We start from the raw sequence: 27962 nt of genomic DNA on the forward strand, positions 1-27962 counted from the left end.
TACAGAAAAAAAATTTTATTAATGGGTGCTTTTGACTTTAATACATGTTATGGAAATGCACAAATGTTTTCAAACCAATATACAGATTCAAATATGAATTCTGAGCCTAGAAGGTGAAATTATCAATGTCCTATAAGAGCCCATTAAACAATCCTAAATTCTTTCCTACAATAGTATTTTTAAAAGTTCCAATGACACAAACAAGTTTCACTTAATTCATTGTTATAGTTGAATAAATATTTATTAATCCCATTCTAGGCAGTTCAAACTTATTTTTTAAAGGGGAGAAATACTCCCCCCGCCAATTAAACTGAAAACATGGTACCAATACCAGAGAAAGATCTGATACTCTTGAGCTGGAATTTAGTTTCCTTCCTAAGAAGCAATCATGCTTTGCCTAGTCTATTTTCATAAGAAAAAGTGAATTCCATATATTATATGCTTCCTTTGCCTTTACATATATGTACTGACGTTCAAACATGACACAAGTTTAGATAAATTAATAGTTATAAAATAAACCTTCAGGATTTAGTCATTCAGAGCGTGTTAAGACACTTCTATACAACTTTTTTTAAATGGAAAAGATAAAGATTCAAAAAGAAAAACAAGCACTTTACATGAATTTTGGTATTTACTAACTTAAGTACTCAAGGACTTGGTTTGAAGAGTCCAACAGACTGAAAGTCTGCTTTTCAAGAGTACTATCTTCTATCAATGGAGAGATTTTGGCATTTCTAAATTCTAATAGTTCACGATCCTTGCTTGATGTTAGTAATTCATTATTGACTACGCCAGTAGTTGCATCTTCTACCAGAATATTTGCTTGGTATGCTCCAACTGGAATTTCAGGCAATCCAATGTAGTCATGATCTGCCACTACTGAACCTTGTAAGAGATAAAGACTGTCTGAAAGAAGAAACATCGTAAGTTCACCTTTTAGAATTACAATTAAACATCATTTTAAAATTAAACAATGTTAAATGAGGACAAAATCCCAAGTAATAAAAATGAACTCTAAGATTAACTTCTGTTGGGTTCTCCTATCTACTAAATAAATATACATGTCAAAGAATGAATAAAATGATACATACATTTGACAGTTCATATATATAGAATTCAGGAAAGACCAAAGATTTTAAAAGAGCCAACTCTGGGGCACCTGGGTGGCTCAGCTGGTTAAGCAGCTGCCTTCGGCTCGGGTCATGATCTCAGGGTCCTGGGATCGAGCCCCGCATCAGGCTCCCTGCTCCACCTCAGTGGGAGGCCTGCTTCTCCCTCTCCCACTCCCCCCGCTGGTATTCCCTCTCTCACTGTCTCTCTGTCAAATAAATAAAATGTTTAAAAATAAATAAATAAAAGAACCGACTTTTCCTGTTCCCTTGATCTGTCTTTGGCAGGTATGTGTGAGGGAGTAGAAGCAGCTGAAGATTATGGTAAAGATTAAAAGCAAAGTTATAAAACTCTATTTTTGATGATGACAGGCTTAACATACTTTTGCAAGGTACTTCTGAGTCAATTAATGGGATATTGAAAGATATTTAACAAATTAAATCCTTATTGTAACTTTAATCTTCATAGAATCCATATTAGGATAATGTCAAGTTGTTGATAATTAGGGCAATAATATTGAGTTGTTTATAATATGAAATTATAAACTAAAATGAAGATGAAGTTACTAGCATCAGGCTTATATGTAAGTAGGCAGTTTAAAATGCTTAGCCTATTTTAGTCTAATTTAATACCAAAATGCTCATGAATTTCTAAGGTGGAGCTAAATTCATACTGAAATACTAACAAGGAATTTCCCTTTAATTCTATTTTTTTTTCTTTAATTCTATTTTGAGCAAATTTATCATCACTATCAGGAAAAAAATGCTTAATATGAATGTTAAACAGATGGCAAAGCAGTAGCATCTTTATAAAAAAAGGTTAATGTATATAAAAGGATTCCTCCCTACGTGGTATTTTAATTCATTACAACAAGGAACTCTTCCACCATAGATGATTAACTTCCTGGACCCCTGCCTTCTCTTTCTGGATTTTCTCCCAAAACATTAATGATTCTCTTTAAGATTTTAATAGCTTAAAGAGCCCTCAAATTTTAAGTTCAAGAAATAGCAAAAGGAAGATTAATTGCCCATTAGATCAGAAATCAAGGGAAGTTTCTCAGAGCAGATAAATTTCCTAATAAACCCTGGAACACGATCCTATTCAACCCATTCTCGTACTAATATGTGAAAAGCTCACTGAACCTATTCCAATCCCATAAGTTTACACACTTAAGAACTTTTGATTTAAAAACTTAAAAAGATCAAAGCCATGCTGCTCTCTACCCACAGATGGCCTAAGTGGACTTGAGTTTGTATGGACATTTAGTTTTGTACATTTTGTTCTTCATTAGGCAAAGTATACTTGGTATTTTAGTTTTGAGAGGTTTTTCCAAGTTTTACCCCACCAATTCTTATTCATGCAAAAGTAGTAATTAGATTGAAAAAGATGGTAAGATATACATATTTATGATGAAAACAAAAGTATGGATAATTGATTTTTATATGTTAGCATGGGATGAATTACTGGACAAGAGAACAATTCTGAAAGATAAAAACCAAATCATATAACTCATGAGAAGTGTTATTGCCCAAGAGCAGCAAGATGGAGCAAAAACATGACCAATGCATTTGAAACACTTTTAGAATGTGTTGCAGGAGGTTCAACATCAAAGTTCACTCTTAGGTTCGTAATACTGGAGAAAGCTAGACACTAATATATAAGAGAACTTTAAAAGGTTAGGTATGGGGGTGCCTGGGTGGCTCAGTTGGTTAAGCAACTGCCTTCAGCTCGGGCCATGATCCTGGAGTCCTGGGATCGAGTCCCGCATCGGGCTCCCTGCTCAGCGGGGAGTCTGCTTCTCCCTCTGACCCTCCCCCTCTCATGCTCTCTGTCTCTCATTCTCTCTCTCAGATAAATAAATAAACTCTTTAAAAAAAAAGGTTAGGTACGATAAAAGTATTGCTAATGAAATTTTTCAAATAAGCCATGGGAATTCCATATTTCAAGGCTTGCACAATGCTGCAAAGTATCGGTGACAGCAGATACCATAGATTTAAGGTATTTCCAAAGATCCTTACAAAAATCTTTGATGAAGGAAGTTTCCAGTCTCAAAAATTATTTTCCATACAGATAAAGCAAGTCTCTTTTAGAAAAGTATGTCCAGTAAATATGTATCAATAGGGAAATATGCATAGACATAAAAGCAAGTCTCTTTTAGAAAAGTATGTCCAGTAAATATGTATCAATAGGGAAATATGCATAGACATAAAGCTCTTAGAAGTTGCCACTTTGATGTCCTGGAAATGCATTCACAGACCTTGAGCTTAAGCACCTCTTAGTTACACTAGACTTTGAAACAAATGGACTTTATCAACCTCACTTGTTTGTAAGAGGAGAGCTTCTATGTGTCATATATCTCCATATATGTATATGTCTTTATATAGTACACATACTTTCTCTTTTAAATGAGTGATAAATTTTAATGTACCTATTTAAAAAAAAAGGTACCTATTGTAATAAAACTGTAGAGAACAAGAACTATACCTGGCAAATTCCACACAAATCACTTTATATGCAATGGAAAATTACTCTGGAGATTTCAAGCCTTGTTTGTGTAGGAAAAAAGCCCCCAAATTCTCATTCATTCAGAAGGGTCAAATGTGTTTCAACTCCTGCTATGGTCTAAATCTACTGGAGCCAACAGAAATGCTCTTTAACATCAAAACAAATTACCAAAAATTATCAGAAAAGAGACTTTTGAGACCCTACACATACGATTAAATAATAATCAGATACACTAGGTTATATCAAATATATTATTAAAATTATTTTCACATATTTCTTTATAATTTAACATGGCTACTAGAAAACTTAAAATTATATTACTACATAGTTTTTGTATTTTATACATATATCTATTGGTCAGTACTGATGTAGGATAATCCTGAATTAGGGATATGAAAAAGAACAAGATAAATATTGCCCCCGAGAGAGAGAGGTAAACATACCATATTAAAGCATTTTTCTATTCAGTCATATTACATAATAAGCTTATTTTTTCATTCTATTAATTTAATTATCATTATGACATTTGTTTGATGAAAGCATTATTTCAGTTTTGACCAGACTGAATAATTAAGTCTTTAGGTTTTTACAAACGAAGGTAAGGTGTTATCAGCCGTTTTGACTTACTTTTCCTTATGTAGTTTTAAGGAGTAAAAAAATGAAATTAAGAAATAAATTTTTTAATTTCTCTAAGGAGAAATATAAGTTAAAATTAAAGTCTCAGAAAAGTCAGAGTGATTCGGATTAGTTTATTTCATCAAACATAAAGAAAAGTACACGGTTTTTGAATACTAAATTTTCTTATTCTGAAAAGAGGTGACCAGACTAATTCTATACATAGCCTGATATCCTAGAACTATTAGAATATATTGCCACACCAGTATACCCGCCCTTTCTTATGATAAAGCAACAAATAACTGTAATCTGATAGTACGTAATTGTCACTATGATAGATAACCAACACTAACAACAGAGAACTGAATGACTCTCAGTTTAAAGATGATACAACTCAGAGTCCAAAGGGAGGCTCTTTGTTAATAAAGTAAAAATCATGGGCTTAATAATAAAGAACTAAGATTTGTTTTGTTTCATGAATGTAGACCATAACTGTGGTAGGGAGAATAATGGGCCCCTAAAGATGTCCATGTACTACAACTCCCTGGAAATGTATTACCTTACATGACAAAGGAGAAATAGAGAAGTGATGGAATAAGGTTGATAACCAGCTGACCCTAAAATAGGGAGATTATCCTGCATTATCCAGGTGGGCCCAACAATAAGGGTCCTTAACTGTAGAAGGGGGAAGAAGAGAAGGCTGCAGTGACTTGTGATGTGAGGAGGACTCTACCTGTCATTGCTGGCTTTGAAGACAGAGGCAGGAGACCACAAGCCAAGCAGTGTGGGCAGCCCCTAAAAGTTGGAAAGGCAAGGAAACAGGTTCTTTTTTAGGGCCTCCAGAAAGGAACACAGCCCTACCAATGCCTGATTTTAGCTCAGTAAGACCTATCTATGTTGGAATTCTAAGCTATAGAACTGTAAGACCTGTTTTAAACCATTAAATTTATGATAATTTGTTATGGTATCAATAGAAAACTTATAAACTAATGAAAACCATCTCAGAAACTGTGAAGGGCAATCAGCAGACAGAAATCTATCACAACTCCTATCCAAAATAAAACAATAAAACTACTCAAAATCTATATTGGATAGAATAATGAGTCAGTAATACTTTTCTTTTCAGAGGGGAACATTATGATTACAAAGAGATATAATGGTATGTCCTAAAACTTACTAAAAGAATTAGTCTTGAAAAAGTACCTGGCATTGAACGACACAAAATGACATAGGCCTGCTTAAAATAGCAGAGAGAAATATTGTAGACCTAGTACTGAATGTGCTCCCTCTAAGTTATGTTCTAGGTAAGAGTGGATAAGTGGTTGGCAACAGAAGCTTATCTGCTTTGGACAGTGAGTCTTTAAAACAGCTACGAGATCTCACAGCTGGTAAGAGTAGCAATAACAAGTACAGACAGACAAATTCATAGTTCTTTTGGCTATACCTCTTCCAAATTTATGTCAAATGAAAGAACAGGATTTAAGACATTCAAAGGCATTTAGTTTGCTTTACACTTTGTTCAAGGACTCTTTAAAATCAGCTTCTGAGGCAAAGATGTGCAGGATAATATGTGATACTGAAGAAAAAGATGGCAGAAATCACATTTATTTTGAATTTCTCCAAAGAAAAGAAACACAAAATAAGGAACAAATAGTAATCAAGAACAAGATTCCAGGATGGCCAGGTCACACTTCCTTTGGTTAACAAGAAAAAACAATTTTACCCATCTACCTCAGTTTCTTACATGTACTGGTACTAATATTATAATTTCCTTTATATTACTGGAAGAAATATGTGCAGAGAATTCAAGCATGAGGGAAAAATTAGACTTCCTCTGTTTAGAAACTGTTCTACTCAATTGGATTCTGAAATATGCAGGAGTAGCAAAATGTTTGGCCTCCTTTCTGAGAAAGTCTTTGGCAAGAGCAAATTGTAAAATGTTGAAGTAAATTCTGATACAGCAACATTCTAAATGTAAATTTTGTATTCATTAAGGAAGGCTAACACATTAGAAGGCAGTGAGTCCTAAATGCTGAGGTTAGGGAGAAAATCTTGCTAAAGAAAGGACAACATGTACCTGTATAATCTTTTTCTCTTCTACTTAACTTACATAAGACAGAAATCATAAACGGTAGCTCAGTACTGAAAAGAAGTACAAGGAATGAAAGTGCCGATCTTCCAACAAAGAGAATGAAGGTACTGCGAGCTTTCAGAATTAGAACAGTCCAAGGTAAGTTTACTAATAGAGCAATCAGGCTGTCACAAGCAGAAGGAAAGGTAGGAAGAGTTTTTAACTTGAGAGTTTTGATCCAGATCAGAAGCAACGTTGAGCTATTTACTGCAGCCCCCAAGGGCTTTTATCCTAAAAAAATAAGGTAAGTGTAAATATTGTTACTGTTGCTCTTGTAATATTCACTTATGCCTGTTAAATAACTCAGTTGTTTAAAAATGTACTAAATTCATCTTCCACTAATTGTTACTCATATTCAAATATTATTGATGCTTTATTTTTCTTTATAGGAAAAGCAAAATTAACTGGCTGAGGTACCAATTCACTCCCTCTCAGTTATCCACCCCAGAGAAACTCTAGGGATCAGTTACAATAGGACAGAATAAAACAGTCTCCATTAAGTGGAATTTAATCTGAAAGCCATAGCAAAATGTCATTTATCTCTTAATCTCTGCAAGAAAGGGTTAAAGAAATCAGGATATCCTTCTGACTGTTCAAAACCACATGTGGGGGCAAGTATAATCTTGTTCAGGCTATCGCCTCCTCTTATAGCACCTTACAGCATTCTGGTTACACCACACCCCACACCCTCCCCTGCATCTATCATGACCTGACTATGGCATAACATCAAAAATTAATCACTTTTTTTAAAGTTCCCTAGTATATTTATCTCACAACAGAATTCTGGATAGTATGTTTGGTTTTGGTATCACTTATCTTAGTTGGTATTTTCTCAAGTTAAACCGAGACACAAAGTGACAAAATATTGTGAAAGTGAAAATCGAGAAGATGTAATTCTTCCTTCTGTCAAATAGGTCTAGTATCTCCTACATGAACTGTGGGGTAAATGTGTGAAAAGTACCCTAGAAATCAGAATAGGATCTCTTACAAGCCTGACAGTTGCAGAAGAGTCATTCTAATAAAACAGAATACCTGAGATCTAAAATTATATACCACATTTTATAAAAATGAGAAGGGAAAAGAAAACCTAACTAAGAGAAGGGGTTTTGGCTGGGTTGGGGGTGGATTCTTATATTATTTTTAACTTCCCTCCTCATTCACAGAAAGTAAAAATGTAAAGAAATGACAGATGCTTACCTTGTTCACTGGACTCTCTTACATAGGGCTTAAGGTGGGACATTTTGATAGGTCTTTTAAGTCGAGTCCCAGTGTTGTCTCTCAGAACAGCACATCCACTTTCTGTAATATAGTCTATGACACAAGGTCCAACCCATTCAGACTGGAAACGACCGTCCTTCCACCAATTTTTCCTTTGTCTTAAAACTTCATGACCCACTTTTAAACGAAATGGATTTAATTGCTTTGGTTTCTTTTTAACAATGATTTTGCTTTTATTCAGTTCATCAGGATTGTTGTTCTCCATCTTCAAGAGCATAATAAAAGAGAGAACAAAGGGATGAAAGAGCTGTAGTTTCCTGAAGGTAAATGCAGATAATAACAAGATGGTTACTTATTGAGATACTAATACAAAGCAAAATTGAATCCCATTTAATCCTGAAAGTAATATTTCAAAACTAGTATCATTACCCCAACTTTACAAAGAAGTTAAACGGAGAAAGGTTAAGTAATTGGCCCAAATCAAACAACTGGAAAGCAACAAAATCAGGAATATGAATTCAGCTCTACTTGATTGCAAAGAACAAAGTTTTCCCTTTACTGTCTCTCAGAATTTTAGAGCTAATAAGCACACTGCATAATCAAAACAAAAGCAGAATTTAACAGAAAAAAAATTTGGCTTTAGTATATCATATGTATACCATATGTGTGTGTGCATCTGTATGTGTGTGTGCATGCTGAAAATTTTAAAATTACTTCATGGATTTTTAGATTATAGTTTTCTATTAAACAGAATCACCTGTCCTGCTGAAGTTGTCTTATTCTCCATTATTTTATCAGCTTCTTTAATTGCACCTAAAATTTTGGCAAACATACTTGTATCATCACCATTCACCTCATGAAGAACATCTGAAGTCTCAGGCATATAAGGATTGCGATTAAACATTTGAAAATATGGTGTATTTTTAGGAGGTTCCTATTTTAAGGAAAATGGAAAATGATTTGTAATAAATTATTTATGTAGCCAAGAAACAGTCATAACTCAAAAGTACAGAATTATAAAAAGACACATACCAAGTGAGTTACATTGAAGGCAAATGAAATGGCTGATAGGTGATCATCCCAGTTGTTTGGGTGGTCAGCACAGTGTTTAGAAAGAAATGCTTTGATTGTGCTAGGTGTACTTTCAGTTGGATTAACAGTTTGGGAGGTATGAGAAATTACAATTTGCTTTGTGCCAAACAATCCACACAGTTCAACATTGATCTGAAAAATATATAAAAGTTGACTTTAAAATTCATATTTTAAATGAGATTAGGACTTGAGCTTGACTGAAAGGTTTCAAAAGAATCTGAATCTTGCCTTTTTCATTGAACCATACCCATTCTATATAAAAACATACATACCATATTTTGCAATTACCATTTATTGAGTCCTTACTATCTACTGGTCAATACACTAGATGTTTTACATTACTGTCGTTATACCTTACAACAATCATGAATTCTCATTAACCCCATTTCAAAGATAAGAAGCTTTGGGAGGTTAAGTGCCTTGCCAAACATACATATACAGCAAGGAAATGGAAGAACAGAATTTAACACTAACTCTGAGTTCATATAACATTTTAATTCAGCAGACAATTTCTCAAATAAACACTAGGTCACATAAACCAGTTAATAGTTACATGACTTTGGCAGGTAACTAAACTTCTGTGTACTCAGTTTCCTATCTGTAAAATGAGGAAGATCCTACCCAGAACCCTTTTGAGAATTATATGAGTAGATGTTTGTAAAGTACCTAAAACAGTTATTGGCAAGTATTAAGCACTTTATAACTTATAATGTTATTATTATTGTGGTGGTTATATTTATTATCTGCAGGGCCTAAAAAAAGTCAAAATGAGTTTAGAAAACTTCAAACAGTAAGCCTGTAAAATGTAAAATAACTTATTTTTCCCACCTTATGCCTCAGATTATTTTTTATTATTATTTTTAACTGGGTAAACTTTTGGTTAATAAACTTGTCTTTTAAAAGATTGTATTCTCGGGCGCCTGGGTGGCTCAGTTGGTTAAGCGACTGCCTTCGGCTCAGGTCATGATCCTGGAGTCCCTGGATCGAATCCCGCATCGGGCTCCCTGCTCGGCAGGGAGTCTGCTTCTCCCTCTGGCCCTCCCCCCTCTCATGTGCTCTCTCTCATTCTCTCTCTCTCAAATAAATAAATAAAATCTTTAAAAAAAAAAAAATAAAAATAAAATAAAAGATTGTATTCTTATTGCCTAATTGTAAGAAGACAAGTAGTATCACAGTAACTAAAAAGGTAAAGCTAATAAAAAACCTACCAAAACCAAAACCACATTTCCCAAGCTTCCTTGTAAGAAAGGAGTAGTCATGTGATATAGTTTTGGTCAAAAAGATATAAGTGGAAGTTATTGGGCTTTTAAAAGTTGTTGGGTAGACTCAGCTGCTACTAGGTATTTTATCTATTGTCCTCCCCATTCTTTCTGTCTGAAATATAGATTTTTGTGGCATGGGCTCTGGCAGCCAAATTGTGAACCTAGGACTGAGAGTCACATCTCAAAGATGGTGGAAGAGAAAACTAGAAGCATGGGTTCCCAAAGACATTCAGGTTACTCTTCCAACCTTGGACAGCCTGGCCTTCTTTTACCTTTTGGAGTTTATATATTGGGCACGAGAGGAGTTCTCTTACTTGCAGCTAATACAGTTCCTAGCTGATATATGTACTAATTTAGGCTGCCACCTTTGAAACTTAAAAAAAAAAAAAAAAAAAAAAGATTTATTTATTTATTTGAGAGAGACAGCACGAGTTGGGGAGGGGAAGGGAGCAGAGGAAGAGGGAGAGAATCCCAAGCAGATTCAGTGCTGAGCGTAGAGCCTGACGTGTCTCATGACCACGAGATCAGGACCTGAACTGAAACCAAGAGTGGGATGCTTAACTGCGCCACCGAGGCACCCCTTCTTTTAATCTTTTAACTCAAAAGTAGTTAAAGAGGTATCTTTAAAAAAAAAAAAAAAAGAAGGGAAAAAAAAAAAATCCTAGAGGGGCACCTGGCTGGCTCAGTGGGTAGAGCATGTGACTCTTGATCTTCAGGTTGTAAGATCAAGCCCCACATTGGGTATAGAGATTACTTAAAAATAAAATCTTAAAAAAAAAAAAAGAGAGAGAGAAAAAATCTCAGAGAATTGGTATCATTTGAGTCAGCCTCAATCTGAGGTCTTAATCAATGCTTTTAAATGACTGAGCTCTGGAAAAGGGTCAAACAACTTCTTTGTTTCAAGAGGTTGTTGCCTAAGAATGATTCAGTGAATTCATTTGTGGGATGCCAGCCTGATAACCTAACCCCAGAGCCTTTTTTTCTCCCATCAAACCAGACATTTTATTAGTTGTTACAATTTTGGTTTTCCATAAGACCTATTTTTAAAATCAAAGAAGCAGATTTTCCTTTGGAAACATTTATTTTCTTTCCTTTAGAGTTTTACAAAAAGTCTGTGCACTTTATTGAAACATCTATATTTTCATCCAACTGTGTTTGTAATACACAAACTGTATGCATCCACATTGTAATATTCTAATCTTATTTCAATACTTCAGCAGTGTTTGGTACGTTTTTGCTGACAAAAGAAAACATCATTTTGTCACCATTATGCTAATATTTAAGCCATTTACATCACAGCAAAAAGAACAAATTTTCTCAATCATCTGTGATTTTTAGTTTTTTTGCTATTAAACTTCACAAAAGAGGCTTATAAACATTTACTGTTAACTTTGGTAAAATTTCCAAAGTCCTGGATTATCACATGACTTTAAACATAACTGGAAAAACTGGTGATTCATAATAGCTTCATACTGTCATTATTTTTATCTCTAAGCACTTTATGTACTTAGGGTGAGGCTTTTCATTAGATATGGTGGAAGCAAATCAGTATTTCAAATCAGTTTCTTGATATTTTGAATTTTGGTGACCAATTTCCTATCAGATCCAATTAGTTCATATTTGTTTTCATCTCATTAAAGTTTCTATAAAAGAACTAGTACCAGAAGTTAAGTAGAAGTGTCAGCTCTATCACTTTCTTGTGGTTGACAGGTAATTGCATTATTAGTATTATCTTGTTCTCACTGTAAGAAACTTAAGCCACATGACTATTCCATGAGGAGTAGTTTGGTCAAAACTAGATGATATTCAGAAACACAATTACTACTGAAAACCAAGAATGAGCAAGGGAACTACTATAAACCTCTTTTATGTTGTGGATTCTTACTCTTTTCTCAAGATACCTTCATATATCATGTGTGATGTACAATCATCTGCCTTGTCGATCTGGGATGCTATTAATCATCTCTACACATTATTAGCAAAACTTCCTTTCTTTCTTATTTATTAGATAAAAAAGAAATATAAGCAGAAGTTCTAACATTGTTATCCCATAAACTGGATTGTTTCATACACCTCATTTTGACCATTGCTGTGTCAGTCACAGCAGGCAAGATTATGTGATAGTTACAAAACACATTCAAGTCTCAGCTTTAATGCAACAACCTTACTGCTTGCTCCTACGAACTTGGCTATGGGTCAGGGTGTCTCTTCAAGGCAACTATTCTTGACTACGTGCCTCAGCAATCCTAGATGAGAGGAATCCCACCACCCTATAATGTAGTATCTGGAATGTTCGGTCAATTCCCCAGAAAAAAAATTAAGTATTATTACTATTTTTTTCAGATAAGTTAAAATGGTCTTAGTTTGCAGTATTCATTCCTATTTAATTTGAACACTTTTCCACGTTTGTTATTTATTTCTTACAGATTTACTTATTTGGCGGGGGGGGGGGGGGGGGGGGGAGCATGCCATATGTGCAAATGCATGGGAGCCGGAGGAAGGAACAGAGAGGGAGAGGGACAAGCAGACTCGTGCTGAGCACAGAGCCAACACGGGGCTCAAACCCAGGACCCTGAGATCATGACCTGAGTGAAATCAAGAGTCAAACACTTAATCAACTGAACCACTCAGGAGCTGGGAACTTGGGGATTTTGGGAGGGTTTCCATCATTCCCTGATACAGATGGCTCACAGTGCTTAAACTATACAAACAAGGTAGTTTATGCTGAACACCTTTTTTCCTTTAGGAATCTAGGATTCTGGTACAAGCCCAGGCAGAGGGTGCCTTTGTGACCGGCTCCCAGTAAAAATCCTAGGCACTGAGGGGTGCCTAAGTGGCTGTCGGTTAAGCATCTACCTTCGGCTCAGGTCATAATCTTGGGGTCCTGGGATCGAGCCCCACATTGGGCGATCTGCTCAGTGAGGAGTATGCTTCTCCCTCTCACTTTCCCTCTGCACTCTCCCTCTCTCAAATAATAATAATAATAAAAGATTAACCTTAAAAAAAAAACCCTAGGCACTGTGTCTCTAAAGAGCTTCCCTGGTAGATAACATTTTACATGTGTTTGCTATAACTCCTTGTTAACAGAATTAAACATGTCTGGCTGTGTCTGATTTTTTTCTTATACCAGTACTGTTTAATTTTGAAAATTTTAAAATATGCCTTAAGTGTCATAGTCACTATTCCTTTTTTAGAATTTTCATATATATTCTTGCTTGCATATTCTTTCAAGTTAACTTTAATCTGGAAAAAGATGAGGGCAAGAAATAAGCTCCCTCCTTATTAATGCTGATTAGAAATTAATTATATAAATTAATTTTGATTTGGGAAAAAATCAGTACCTTTCAATATTGAATATTCTCATTCATAAACATGATATATTTCTCCATTTACTCAATTCTCCCTCTATATGTCAATCATAGAATTTTTTTTTAAGATTTTATTTTTAAGTAATCTCTACACCCAACGTGGGGCTTGAACTTCCAACCCCGAGATCAAGAGTCACATGCTCTACCCACTGAACCAGCCAGGGGCCCCCCATCACAGAATTTTTAAGCTAGAAGTAAACAAGGATTATTTGGTCCAACTTCCTCATTTTAGTTTTAGGAAACCTGAAGACAGATTTACAATTACTTAGTTGCACAATTAATACAAAAATCCTGGTCTCTTAAGTTTCCAGTCCAGCTACTTTTGTGCTATACAATATTAAACCTCTATACCTGTAGCAGTTTATATAAACTTACTAAGAACCTATAATGCACAGGTGTGCTAGGCATTGAAGGTAAGTAAAATATGCTCTTAGACCTAACTAATTATTTGTCTTACCTCATGAATGAACTCTTCTCTTTGGTCCATTATTATTTTCTGAGGCGGTCCATATAAGAAAAATATATTGATAATAGCTTTAGAAATTTCTGATGCTGAAACATCACAGAGAGGCAAAATCACAACCCACTTTGTGAACAAATCTGTCATGATTATAGTATAAACGTGACTTCTGTTGCTTGCATGAAATGGGCCCATCAGATCAACAGTAACTATACTCCATGGATTCTCCACCTTGAGAAGGTGCTGTTTAGGTGCTAGAATAACTGTATTTTTTGCCACTTGGCAATGCTGACAAGCATATACCTATAAAACAGACACACAATAAGAAAAAAGATATATAGATGTTAATATATTCAACATAATAAAAGCAGTCTTATAAATATGAAGTTTTTATTAAAATTGTTTATAGTTACTTTGTGTTTCGAAGGAGAAACTTTTAGACTATTCTCAGAATAGAATAAAACCTTCTGTTCAGAAAAACAAGCAAATATGACTTGCTATTACAATCCACTGACTACTTTAAGGGGTCTTATTCACATAGAACATAATTCTAGTTTACAGTCAACAAATATTATGTAAATAAATCTTAAAACCAATTTCTTACATCAAATTTGTTATATTTTTAAGTCAGTATCTGAATACACAATAATTTCTATAAGTAAAAGATGTTTTCTTTTAAAGTTATCATTCCTTTTTTAAATTTTATTTTATTATGTTAATCACCATACATCACTAGTTTTTGATGTAGTGTTCCATGATTCATTGTTTGCGTATAACACCCAGTGCTCCATTCAATACGTGCCCTCCTTAACACCCATCACTGGGCTAACCCATCCCCCACGCCCCTCCCCTCTAGAACCCTCAGTTTGTTTCTCAGAGTCCATAGTCTCTCATGGTTCATCTCCCCTTCCTATTCCCCCCCCTTCATTTTTCCCTTCCTACTATCTTTTTTTTTTTTTTAACATATAATGTATTATTTGTTTCAGAGGTACAGGTCTGTGATTCATCAGTTATCATTCTAATAAATTCATTCACTGATCTATTTCAATAGTATTTATTAAAACATAATTTTATTAAAAAAATACTTACAGATGCCAGCAATTCCTCAAGGCCCCAGGAAAACAGAACAAAAATAGAGCCCATGCTGCCATGGAGCTTTTAATGTGAGTGGGATGAGAACTGATTAACATATGGATGGTGCCAATGTTCAACATATTTCTAGAATTCCACTTTGGAAACCACCTTCAAACCAACTTGTGAACAAAATTTTATAAACTCTCTTTGCATTAGTTACTTTTAATCAAAAGTTTTATTGTCCAATTTATCTACTAGCTTTCATCATAAATAACCTCTATTTCTAAAAATCATATCCATTCTCAAATGATAAAGATTTGACAAGATCAAAGGAATGTGTGGCAGGTTCTAAAGGCAAATACAAATATTGAGGTCTTGGAATACATGCACAGACTACAAACTGATAACTTACAAATGCTATTTAAATGTTGGTTTAGTTCTTTATACCTGAAATGACAATCTTTTGATATACTATTATAATTATTAAAAGGATTCTCACATAGATACCAAGTCATATAGAGTACACTAGAAAGAGTAGGGATCAGATGATCTACCAGTAAGAATACCAGAATTCCTATATCCTATAAGAAGCTGAAGGTTGAAATAAGTTATAAAGTTACAAAACTCAGACTAATTTCATCATTTTTACAACTTGATTTTGCCTTTAGTTGGTTTTGGGTCTCTGCCATATTTGACATTTTTTACATCAAGATGAGATATGCACAAAAGAAGAGAGCACACACTGGACCTGACCTATGAACAGATTCTCCTCTCAAGAAAAGATTATCTGACTGCCATCAAAGAGGTAATCATTTAGTCAAAGGAATTTCAGCCCCATTTGAATTCTGTGATACATAAAGAGTTCAATGATGAAAATCTGTTTATAAATAACCTATTAAATATGCTATTTTTCAAATATTTAAATAATGTTTTAGTTCAAATTATACTTTAGTGATTTTAAAGGAGAATTCTGAAAAACTGATTTCTTTTTTTTCTTTTTTTTAGAGAAGGAGGGGGGAGGGGAAGAGGGAGAGAGAGAATCTTAAGCAGGCTTCATGCCCAGTGCGGAGCCCCAAGTGGGCTGAGATCATGACCTGAGCTGAAATCAAGAGTCAGGCGCTTAACTGACTGAGCGACCCAGGCGCCCCAAAGGAGAATTCTGATGGGAAGTAAAACTCCTTTTAAATGTTTTTGTACAAACACTACCCATACAAAAAGTACTTAACAAGAGGTAATATCCAGAGTAAATCTGGAGCAATAATGAATTTTGGATATCTACTACAAAGGTATTATTTAAAATATTCTTAATATATAAGCCATACCCACTGTTTGACATCATTGGTCACAGAAGTCCAGTAATAATTGGATTCCACTAGAGTAAGGGTCCTGGATATGCCATGATGAGCTCCAGTGTCATTTTCATGGCATTCTCTTAAGACTTTCTTTTTTTCTTCTTCTGAAACAATTACCAAACGATTTTGTTTTCTGTCTTTTCCAACATAAAACAGCTTTTTTTCTGGAATAAATAATAACAAAAAGACATGACTGCAATTTTTAGAGATCAGTATAATTTTAAGATAATCTAATCAAAGCCTTATCATCAAACCATTATGGTTTTTAAAAATCTTTTTCCCCCCTAAGAATATTTATATGTAAGGCATCCATACAACCTGAAAGGTCCTCAGCTGTTATGCTTACTTGATATGTAGGAGGATCACTAGTTGCTATAATTTTGTAGCTATCTATACCAGTGGAGCTAGTTTGTTCACCAAAACATGTGATAACTATAGGAGTATGAAATTATCTTTCTATGGGAGTACTCAAACTGGAAAAATACTTGCAGGCATCTCCTAAAAATGGCATGAATTAGCAGATGAATTATGTACAGATAAGCAACTTCTGGAACAGAATTTTCCAAAATAGTGTTTCACCATAACTTACATTTTTGTAAGCAACCACACTGTTAAGTTTTTCTAGATTTGAACAGGAGGTGAGATTTGTAAAGCAGGAAAGTAAGAGAACCTTAATCCTTAAGACCGTTCTCTGTTTTCCTTTGGAGGGCACCTGAGAAGAAGCCACAGCTGGAAAGCAACTGAGGTAGGGAAAGAATCACTATCTCTCCAGTGTGGATGAGGTAGCTATTCAAACTCCAAAATACAGCACTAAGTTACGAATGTGTTTAATTAAGCATATGCTGAGTGAAACATTCCTTCCTTCAATTAGAAGGTAAGCAACTTAAGGGCAGGAACCTTATGTGCCTTATTCATCAGAGTATTAGGCCTAAAATGTGACTGACACACAGTAGGAACTTGGAAAACATTTGTTGCATAAATGTTTAAATAAATAAATGAATGAATGAATCATAACTTTACTAAGAGGTAATAGGTGTACTTATGAAGTATAAAGGAGTTATAGGAAGGGATATACACAGAGAGATATGAGGAGGTATTTATATATTATTTTAAAGGTTTCTTGAACTGCTTTTCAGGAAGCATGATTTTATACCTAGAGGCAAAACTCCCATTAATTAATAGCACCAATATTCATTTAGTTGTCTGGTGATCTAACTTCTGGCTTATTTCATCGCAAACTTCTCTTCCCTTTTAAGGAAGAGGAGAAAGAAGGAAAAATTACCATAATCTTTCAACATAAATTTTCTATTGCCTTTCAAATATTTAATCCATTCAGGGAGATTAGGTATCCAAAAATGAATGTGATCCTGAAAATATCTGATGGCGGGGAGACCACAGAAATAAATATGGTAAAAAGTTAACGTCAACATTTTCATATCAGCATCAAATAAGCTCTTCATCGATAGTGACATAAGTGCTAGGAAATGCCATTAAAGTAGGAACTACCTGAGGAAAAGAGCATGAGAGGTTAATTTAGGTGAGTGTTTTTTTTTTTTTTCATGGTATCATTTTCTGTCTATGATTTAAAATGCCCTTTTCATGCTTACTGGCATTCAGTTAGTTCACTGTGATTTTTATTTTGCTTTTGACTGAGTGGCATCATCAATTACATCGATAATTGTTAAGCAACAAGTTACCGCAGAAAATTCTCAGTATTCCACAAAGAACACATGGAAAAGCATCTATATTAACTCTACACTTGGGGCATAAAGGTTACCTTTGTTTCTTTTCTTTCTTTTTTTTTTTTTTTGAGAGAGAGAGAGTGGGTTGGGGAGAGGGGGAGAGGTTAGTGGGAGAGGGAGAGAGAATCTTAAACAGGCTCCACACCCAGCCCAGAGCCCGACACCCAGCTCCATCTCAGGACCCTGAGATCATGACCTGAGCCAAAATCAAGAGTCGGATGCTTAACCAACTGTGCCACCCAGGCACCCCAGTGTTACCTTTGAAGATAAATTTTTTTGCTGCTCTTCTTATGCCACTTCTTTCACTTGGTAGTGTAGTTGGATGATATTCACCAGTTCGTTTATAATATGCAATCTGTTTAAGATGAAGGTCACCATTTTTTCCACTACGGACCATCATGAAACTAGGTAAAAGATATTTAAAGATATAATTTAAATGATAAATAAGCTCATTCAGTTGCTATTTCAGTTCAGGCTTCTGTCATATTTCTGCTTACATATCAATTGAACATTCCCAGAATATTATCTGTGATGGAGATAAATATAGTACAGAAAAGGAACTGTGTGATGTATATGAACTAAAATATTCAAAAGCTATTTTTGAGATATATCATGACACATTATCTTGTCTCTTTCCATGTGAAAAGAAATGCTGAAAATTTTCCACATACTGGGAAAAAACAAAATAAATAACTACACTTTAAAAAGTTTTGTGTAAAGTCTCTCACTACCATCAGTTGAAATGTTACTTACATAGAATGGTTCTGTTATGTGACATTTAAATACATGGTAGGTTATAAAGGGGAGAAACAGTTTTTTTTCCTTCCAAATACATTCATGGTCATTGCAAAATGCAAAAAAAAAAAGTCCAAGTAATTTATGAAAAAGATCTATTTTGGAAATGTTTAAACGATAAATGACAGAGATGATATTTAGCTATGCTAGATCTCATATACTCTTCTGAACTACATATAAGCTGCTTTTTCTTGAATAGAAATGATTTTTGGTCCTGTACATATTTTCTCTATATTATAAAGAAAACTCTGGCCGCATTGGCGAAAACAAAACAAAACAAAATAAAATTTGTCTATTTTAGACCATAAATTATATGGGAAACCATTAAGTTAAAAAGAAAAAAAGCCCCTTTCATTCATATTTTTAGGTGAAAGAAACTATTCTGTGCAGATTATTCTGTTTGCCACCACCCCCACCCATCCAGATCAATTTTTGGCCTTTCTTTCCCTGCTACTGTGCCCTAGGAGACTGACCCTTGAAAACTGCATTTATAGTTTTCTGATTAGGCTTGTCCAGTGGGAGGTACCAGGAGGCAAATCAGAACGCAGAAGAGGTCAGGATATTTATTTCCCAGGTCCTTCCTTAATTGAGGCTGCAACCCTCTACAACTACAGCTCCTCTTGAGTAGCCCATCTTCCATGTCTTTAGTTCTCACTGGAAGTTTGTAACATTATTTCTTCTTTTTGCTAATTCAGGGGCACTATTCCATCATTATTCCCTACTGTTACTAATCTCCAGGGACCACGTTGATTTCTTTGACCCTGTTCTTTGGTCTTTAAATAAGAACTTAATTTTCTTCAAATTTCCAGGGAATGTATCTTCTGTTTCCTTTTTTTTTTTTTTTTAAGATTTTATTTATTTGAGAGAGAGCAAGAGAGAGCATGAGCAGGGGGGTGGGGGTGGAGAGGGAGAAGCAGGCTCCCCGCTGGGCAGGGAGCCCAACTCATGATCCCGGAACCCTGGGATCATGACCTGAGCCGAAGGCAGATGCTTAACTGACAGAGTCACCCAGGTGTCCCTATCCCCTATCTTCTGTTTCCTACCAGGACTCTGACCCAAATGCCTAAAATTTTTAATTTCTAAAAACAATATTGATGTTTACTGATCACTAGAAGATCTAGGGATGAGGCTACAAGAGAGTATTACTGCAGAGGGAATGTTTAGAATAAAAAAGAATAGACTGTGCCTAGGAACCTATGGCTTAAATAGCCTATTAAGTCTCTTCCCCTATGACACAGCACTTTCCACATTCAATAACCATCTTTCTGATCTTTTTATAACTTCCAGTGAGGATATCAGTACATTTATAATATCTCTTGGGTCAGCACAGTGCAAGCTATTTTATGGGATATATAAAGATCTCTTAAACAGGACACAAAAAACACTATTCTTAGAAGAAGAAAAATTATAACAAATTGCACTTCATCAAAATCACAACCTATTCAAGAGACATCTTTAAGGAAAGAAAAAGGTAATCACAGACTGGCAGAAGATATCTTTAATATATATATATATCTAACAAAGGACTCATACGCAGCATATATAAACAACCACAAATCAAAAAGAAAATGATAAAAACCCAACTTAAAAAATGGGAGTAAAATCTTACACGGCACTTCAAAAAAAAAAAAAAATACCCAAATGGTTAATAAGCAAGTGAAAATCAACATCATTACTCCAAAAAGCAAATTAAAAAGTCATAATTTTTGTAACTACACACTATCAAAAAGGGTAAAATTAAAAACACAGACAACGCCAGCTGTAAGGACGGGTAACAAATGAAACACACATGGTGGGAGTGCAAAAGGCTACCGCTACCTTGGAAAATTGAGTTTCTTCTAACTAAACACTTGTCTACCCTAAGGACTTGACAAATCTACTTTCAAGTTTATACCTCAGTGAAATGAATACATGACTATCAAAAGATGTGTACAAAAATGTTCACAAATTTTTTGTAGTCATAATAACCCCTAACTGGAAATAGTAAAGGCATCGAGAGATTTTACTATGTATATACTCAGACCTTGTCCTGTGGCCCTGTTTTCAAGTTCCATGATGCTCTACCTCTTAGTTCTTTTCAAACTGTCTTTGGTGAAGTACACCATTCCCCCTGACCCCCACCACCCACCCAATCTGTCACAGAAGACCTCTTGATGGCTTTACTTTAATGTCATCTTCATTATGGTTTTTCCCCTGCCAAATGATTCTATGGCAAACTTCCACACTTCATCAATTTTCATTTTAGGAAAACTTGTGTGGTATCAAGTAGGGATACAGACTCTACAGACTACCTAACCATTTGCCTGCTTGTCACTCTAGCTCTGTATTAAACCTCCTCAACTCTTAAAACAAACCAACAAGCAAAAATCGTTTATCCTATTTTCGACTCCAGGGTACACTGACTCAAGCTCTTCCAAGTCCACGGGAGAGAAAAAACTGTCCTTTCTCATTTCTTTTTTAAGATTTTATTTATTTATTTGACAGAGAGAGAGAGAGACAGCGAGATAGGGAACACAAGCAGGGGGAATGGGAGAGGGAGAAGCAGGCTTCCTGCTGAGCAGGGAGCCCGATGTGAGGCTCGATCCCAGGACCCTGGGATCATGACCTGAGCCGAAGGCAGACGCTTAACAACTGAGCCACCCAGGCACCCCTCTCATTTTATTTCTTAAAGATTTTATCTTTAAGTAATCTCTACACCCAACATGGGACTGAAACCCACAACACCCAGATCAAGAGTCACATGCCCCACTCACAGAGCCAGCCAGGCACCCTGCCATTTCTCATTTTAGATTAAATCGCTAGGGTCTATATTCTGTAAAATATATGACCCCAAATTATTATTTTCTGTGAAGGGCTTTTGGAACCAACAATGTTCTAAACCATCTAAAAGAAAACCTTGAAACGTCAAATCCTAGACAGCAGCTGAGCATGGTTATCTGGAGGAAGAAGTGATTTAACAAATAAGATAAAATCCTTTATTGCCTCCCTTTCAGAGATCAGTAAAGGTTGCAAAACCTGAAGAACCTTAAAAAGACAAGGCCGTTTCAGGCCTATAAAAAGCCTCCAGGAGCAAAACACTAAACTCTTATACCTTAGTGCTCGCTTCGGCAGCACATATACTAAACTCTTACACCTTAGACAAAATACAGGTCCCATAACACATAGGGGTATGGGTAATTGTTACTGGTAGAAAAAACCTGGCTATTGGACAACATGAATGTCTCCCTAAACCACACTGATGTCCATTATTTTGTCCTTATACTTAAAAACTTCTTTTAAGTTCCCCCAACTGCCCCCTCCAATTCTCTAGGGTGTCTTAGTCCATTTGGGGTGCTATAACAATATACCATAGACTGGGTTGCTTATTAACAACAAACATTTATTTCTCACAGTTCTAGAGGTAAAAAGTCCAAACACAAGCTGGCAGATTCACTGTCTGGTCAAAGTTTGCTTCCTGGTTCACAGATTACCTCTTTGCTTTGTCTTCACATAACAGAAGGTGCTGGAGAGCTGACCTCTCTTTTAAAAGGGCACTAATTCCGGGGCGCCTGGGTGGCTCAGTCTGTTAAGTATCTGACTCTTGATCTCAGCTAAGGTCTTGATCTCAGGGCTGTGAGTTCAAGCCTCACATTGGGCTCCATGATGGGCATGGAGACTACTTTAAAAAACAACAACAATGAAGGGCGCTAATTCCATTCTTGATGGCTGCATCCTCATGACCTCATCCCTTTTCAAAGGCATCACCTCTAAATACCATCACACTGGTGGTTATGATTTCAACATACAGATTTGGGGGGGGGGGGGGTGAGGGGAGGGACACACAAACATTCAGTATATAGCACTGGGGATACCAGAAAACCTTTTCTCTAATTACTCAATATAAGATGAAGCCCTCAGTACATTCAAGAATCTGTGCTATGAGGATACTCTTGGCTCTCCTACCTAAAATACATGAACAAAGATTAATGTTCAGTAAAGTCTATTCACTGAAATTAACCTCTCCACTTTCAAACCCTTAACTTTTAAAGAACTGAAAATACATCAAAATAGAATAATTCACTCTCCTCAGAGCAAGCCCATAGTACAAAAGGTCAAGGAGTAGAAGAAATCAATAAACAACATTTTGGAGACTGAGTTCTTTGAGGTTTTCGGCTTTTTGTTTTTTGTTTTTTTGGTCATCATTAAGGTAGAGTGGACTCTTCTAATGGTGGAAGACATAAAAATCAGAAAATTTCTACATATTTTCATATTTCACAAGTGTGTTATATAAGGGTCAGCTGTCTTAGTAAAGAAGAGAACATTAAAGGGGTGATCATTTGTTTGACACATTTACCTTGAATCTTAATTTAAACTATTCATTGTCCTAAGCACATTTTTATCTTCCAAATGAATTATTAGAGTAGACACTATTAGACTGCTCCTGGCCATCTCCACTGCTTACAAAGTCTGAACTACTTAGCCAAGCCTCTACAACCTGGCAAGAAACAAGCCTTACAGTTTCTCCTCTCTCTTCTTTATATACCTTTGTCCACATCCCAACCATTCTCTGTACCTTGGTTTATGTCACCATTTCCCCTGTGAATGGTTTATCCTTCCAATTCTATCTTATCAAATCCTTTTTTAAAAAGATTTTATTTATTTATGAGAGAGAGAGAAGCAGACTCCCTGCTGAGCAGGAAGCCCGATTCAGGGCTCAATCCCTGGACTCAGCTATCATGACCTGAGTAGAAGGCAGACGCTTAACCAACTGAGCCACCCAGACGCCCCTATCTGGTTAAGTCTTAACCAGTTTTCAAAATAAATCTCTAGCACCTCACTGAAGCAAGCCTTCCATGATATCTGAATCTGAAGTGATCTCAACCTCTCCTGACTTTCTCTGTACCGTTGTAGAACTTCCTATGTTTTACTCTCTCCTACAGTTAGGCCTTTCATCCATATAACTTTTTATTTGTTCATTCATTTACCAAGTCCTTAAATCCTTATATGCACTAGGTTATGGGAATACAAAGTTAAATAAAAAAAAATCAAAAATCTTTTGTTCTTTCATTTTTTTAAAAGATTTATTTATTTATTTGAGACAGAGAGAGAGAGCACGAGTGGGGGGGGAGGGGCAGAGGGAAAGACTCTCAAGCAGAAACCCCCTCAGCATGAAGCCCATTGCTGGAGCTTGATCTCATGACTCCGAGATCATGACCTGAGCTGAAATCAAGAGTCAGATGCTTAATCAACTGCACCACACAGGCACCCCCAAAAACTTTTGTTCTTTTAAAGGCAATTTTAAGAAAGTGAAAAGAACAATCACAGCTGGAAGAAATGTCTGCAGTACACAAATATAATAAAAAACTTGTTTTCAGAACTTTAAAGAACTCTTATTTTTTTCAAGTTTTTATTTAAATTCTAGTTAGTTAAAATACATGGTAAAATTGGTTTCAGGTGTAGAATTTAGTAATTCATCACTTACATATAACACCCAGTGCTCATCGCAAGTGTGCTCCTTAATACCCCCATCACCTATTTAGCCCATCCCCTGCCCACCTCCCTCCACCAACCTTCAGTTTGTTCTCTATAGTTAAGAGTCTCTTATGGTTTGCTTCCCTCTCTTTTTTTTCTTCCCCTATGTTCATCTGTTTTGTTTCTTAAATTCCACATCCCAGTGAAATATGGTATTTGTCTTTCTCTAAGTGACTTATTTGACCTAGTATAATATTCGAGCTCCATCCCCATCATGGCAAAGAATTTGTAAAGAATTCTTAAATCTCAACAATAAGGTACAAATAATCCAATTTAAAAAATGGGCAAAAGATTTGAACAGACCTTTCATCAAAGAAAATATGATTTGCAAATAACACATGAAAACATGCTCAACACAATGAGACATTTAAAAATGCAAATAAAAACTAAAATACTGCTATACATCCATCAAAAAGGCAAAAAAACAACAAAAAAGAAACAAAACCTAACAATGTAAGTACTACCAAGGATACAGAGCCTTGCTGGTGAGAATACAAAATGGAACAAACATGCTGGAAAACAGTTTTAACTCAAGAGAAATGAAAGTATATATCCACACAAAATGTGTATGTGACTGTTTCTAGAAGCTTTATTCCCAGCTGAAATCTGAAAACAAACCAAATGTTCATCAACTGGTGAGTGAATAAACAAATTATGGTAGATCCATATGGTGAAATACTACTCAGCACTGATAAGGAACTAAAAATATACTTAACAATCGGGATAAATCTTAAAAATCATAATGATTTTTATGCTAAATGAAAAAAGTCAGACACAAAAGGCTACACACTATATGCTATTATTTAAATGACATCTGAAAAAGCCAAAACTACAGGGACAGGGAACAATTTCTTTTAATTAAAGGAGAATTTTTTAATTAACTGCAAAGGCAATTTTTAAGAACTGCAAACATTTATACAATGCTTTACTGTGATGATCCTCACAACATCCTATGAAGTATGCACTAGCTGTATATCCACTTTATAAGAAAAGAGTTTCAGAGAGATTACCCAATTTGCTCAAAGCAACACAGTGAGTGGAGGCACTGACATTTGAACCTTGTTTTCTGGGGCTTCAAATTTTGTTGGCTTTTTCCCCCTGCTACACTAATAACTTCATTATTGTCAACCTCAGATTTCATAAGACTTGGTTGAGGCCTCTGCTAGTTAAGTTATAAAATGATTTTGTAATTAATAATTCAGATTACATATGAGAAGTGACAAAGTTATTAATTTTTAATGTTTACATCATTTCACATAGTTTGGGACACAGTGGACATTCACATATTTGTGAATGAGCAAAGAATTATTTGCCTTTTCTCACAGGAAAGATAGCAGTGAATTAAAAAAAAGAGCACGTTTCAAACGTAATTGCTATTTCACTTAGGAAAACATTACTTCACTTATATATACACACACATACACACACATATATATATATATACAGGGCACTATACGTAGGGTGTGTCTAAGAAGTCATGGCTTTTAGGAGTCAAAATTTCTGGTGTATGAGTTACTTAAGCTTCAGTATCCACATTTGAAAAAAGAAAATAATACTTATCCCTCCTTTTCCATAAATATCAGGATCAATGAGATTAAGGATTTGAAAAGTCTTTTGCAAATGGTAATTCAATATATAATTACTGTTAAAATATTTATTGTTATCATTCATATCAAGCTGTTCAAAGTAATAGAAAACACTTTCCTTTCTCAAAACCTTTATCTACAAGGAAAAAGATTTTAAAATCTCATTTTCACTAATGGTGATTAATGTTTTATGGTAATGTTTATGTTTTACTGCTAACCAGGAAACCCAGAAGACTCAAGAGTTGTATACTTTATAATGAGTTTATAGTCTAATGTGGTTCAGAAGCTTAAATACATGAGAAAAATCAGTTCACAAAAAGGAAAATCATCCTCCAAATAAAAAATTTGCTGCTAATATTTGGCATTTATATATGGGAATAATTTAAAGAACCAGTAGTTTTTTTCTTTTCAAAATACACTCACCATTTGATCCCTAAAAACCATCTGAGTAGTATGAGAAAAAAGCTTTAAGCTGTAATATTAGAACAAACATAAATAAAATATCTTCCTATAACCAAATATTAAACAAAAGTATTATTTACAAGGGAGAATTAAGTGACTTATGTTACCAAAATGAAGATTAAGCCTTCTTTAAATAGTTCTTATTTTTAAAAATTTGTGTTAAAATAAGTACTTGTGTATTAAAATATGTAGGGATGAGAAGAGGAGGTGAAGGTGGCTGATTACAACTTCTAATTTTGCAAGAGGAACTGTCAGGTTCAAATTTAGTTGAACTTTAACACTAGGTCCCTAATACAACGTCAAATAAAATCAATAAGTATTGTGTAAATATTTATTGCTTAATTCATTTAATTTTATCTTGTGTATGCAAGAAGTAAGGCAGTTAAGTAGCACTTTAAATAAAATGAGAATTGGACAAAACCCATCAAGGCCAACAACTCTCCAAAAAGTTGTAATATGCATGTGTTCCAGCTTAAAAACTTAAATTTTGCAATATTTCAATAAACATATTAACTTGTGATCAGAACTTTTACTTCTGAATTAGTCTACTTTAATCTCTGAAAAAAAAGACGAGCACAATTTTATATAATGTCTAAGACTGGGAAATCTAATTACACCAGAACACTTCTAATCGGCTTCACTTCAACCTACAAGTTCGCTTAACAAAAATGCCTTCATCTCCATACGCATACATATAAAGCCACATATGATACATGAATTTCCATTTTGAAAATTATTTCTCTACTTTGGCTCAGAAACGCTCATTTAAGGAAAAACCACACTGAGGTAGTGTTTTCCTTTAAAACTACCGGACAAGGGGGCACCTGGGTGGCTCAGTCGGTTGGGCGACTGCCTTCGGCTCAGGTCATGATCCCGGAGTCACGGGATCGAGTCCCGCATCGGGCTCCCTGCTCAGCAGGGAGTCTGCTTCTCCCTCTGACCCTCCTCCCTCTCATGCTCTCTCTCGTAAATAAATAAAATCTTAAAACAAAACAAAACAAAAAACTACCGGACAAGATTCTCCCTTGAACTCGCGATTCTCCCCGCCACGCGGTTTTAATTTGGGGCAAAAGGGTAATATTCTAGATTAAATGACAACTATGGTAAAGTAAGCGGGAGAATTCTTTAGCGGCGGTCAACTTTTGAACCTGCTCGCGGTCTCGGACGCTACTTTAACTATCAGAGAGCATTTCCCGGGAGTTTTAATGGCTCGTTAATCAACTCTTAAGGGCAAGGTCCAGCTAAACTTAGCATGATCAGGAAAACGATCTCAAGTAAAACTCGGTTACACAGACGAAGCACCTCCCCACGCCCGACTCCAGAACTCGCCCCTTTTCGACTCAGCCGGCGCGGGACACCGCAACGCCCAAGCAAGGCCCTCTAGCCCCAAGAGCGCCTGCGCACTCTCCACAGTCAATTAAAACCGTCCTTAAACCAGTCGATGCAATGGTTTTGAAATTACTGTCAGGTGATGCCTCACTTTAAAAATCACTAGATATAACAAAGCACACCGGAACGACCACTCACCGAAAGTGGTCCTAAACGCAAACGACAGGGTCTAAGCTTCCTCTCGCGACTTATCTGGTGCTGCCGGAAACGGAACTACCGGTGTCTTCAAGAGGGGTGTATTTATGGGGGCCGTGCGGGCCGTTTGGCACTTGCCGGAAAGCGTTCCGCCC

The 27962-nt window shown here is 35.5% G+C and overlaps 1 protein-coding gene across 3 annotated transcripts; it reads right to left on the reverse strand.

Moving 5' to 3' along the window:
• On the reverse strand, positions 1 to 27890 carry GIN1 (gypsy retrotransposon integrase 1). Of its 3 annotated transcripts, XM_035014997.1 has the most exons (9): positions 27811 to 27890; positions 18188 to 18333; positions 16158 to 16351; positions 13759 to 14064; positions 8612 to 8803; positions 8337 to 8513; positions 7559 to 7844; positions 4964 to 5025; positions 878 to 906 (listed from the first exon to the last, which is right to left on the reverse strand). In XM_035014997.1, the coding sequence occupies exons 2-8, from the start codon at positions 18327 to 18329 to the stop codon at positions 4967 to 4969; spliced, it is 1356 nt and encodes a 451-aa protein (XP_034870888.1). In that variant the 5' UTR covers positions 18330 to 18333; positions 27811 to 27890; the 3' UTR covers positions 878 to 906; positions 4964 to 4966. The 3 variants fall into 3 exon arrangements, with proteins under 3 accessions (XP_034870887.1, XP_034870889.1, XP_034870888.1); XM_035014996.1 differs by lacking the exon at positions 4964 to 5025 and having other exon boundaries at positions 1 to 906; XM_035014998.1 differs by lacking the exons at positions 4964 to 5025; positions 18188 to 18333; positions 27811 to 27890 and having other exon boundaries at positions 1 to 906; positions 16162 to 16248.
• Positions 27891 to 27962: the final 72 nt, after the last annotated feature.

The sequence above is a fragment of the Mirounga leonina genome, unplaced genomic scaffold (assembly GCF_011800145.1).
Source record: "Mirounga leonina isolate KUSES-001 unplaced genomic scaffold, KU_Mleo_1.0 Mir_168, whole genome shotgun sequence".
In the NCBI taxonomy this organism is placed as follows: domain Eukaryota; kingdom Metazoa; phylum Chordata; class Mammalia; order Carnivora; family Phocidae; genus Mirounga; species Mirounga leonina.

What these genes read in the sequence shown, in the direction of transcription:
- GIN1 (XM_035014996.1), bottom strand. Translation starts at nt 18,329, where the DNA reads ATGATGGTCCGTAGTGGAAAAAATGGTGACCTTCATCTTAAACAGATT. An exon ending in CCTTCAATGTAACTCACTTG is followed by an intron (nt 8,514 to 8,611) that starts GTATGTGTCTTT and finishes TCCTTAAAATAG; the next exon opens with GAACCTCCTAAAAATACACC. An exon ending in AGACAACTTCAGCAGGACAG is followed by an intron (nt 7,845 to 8,336) that starts GTGATTCTGTTT and finishes ATGCTCTTGAAG; the next exon opens with ATGGAGAACAACAATCCTGA.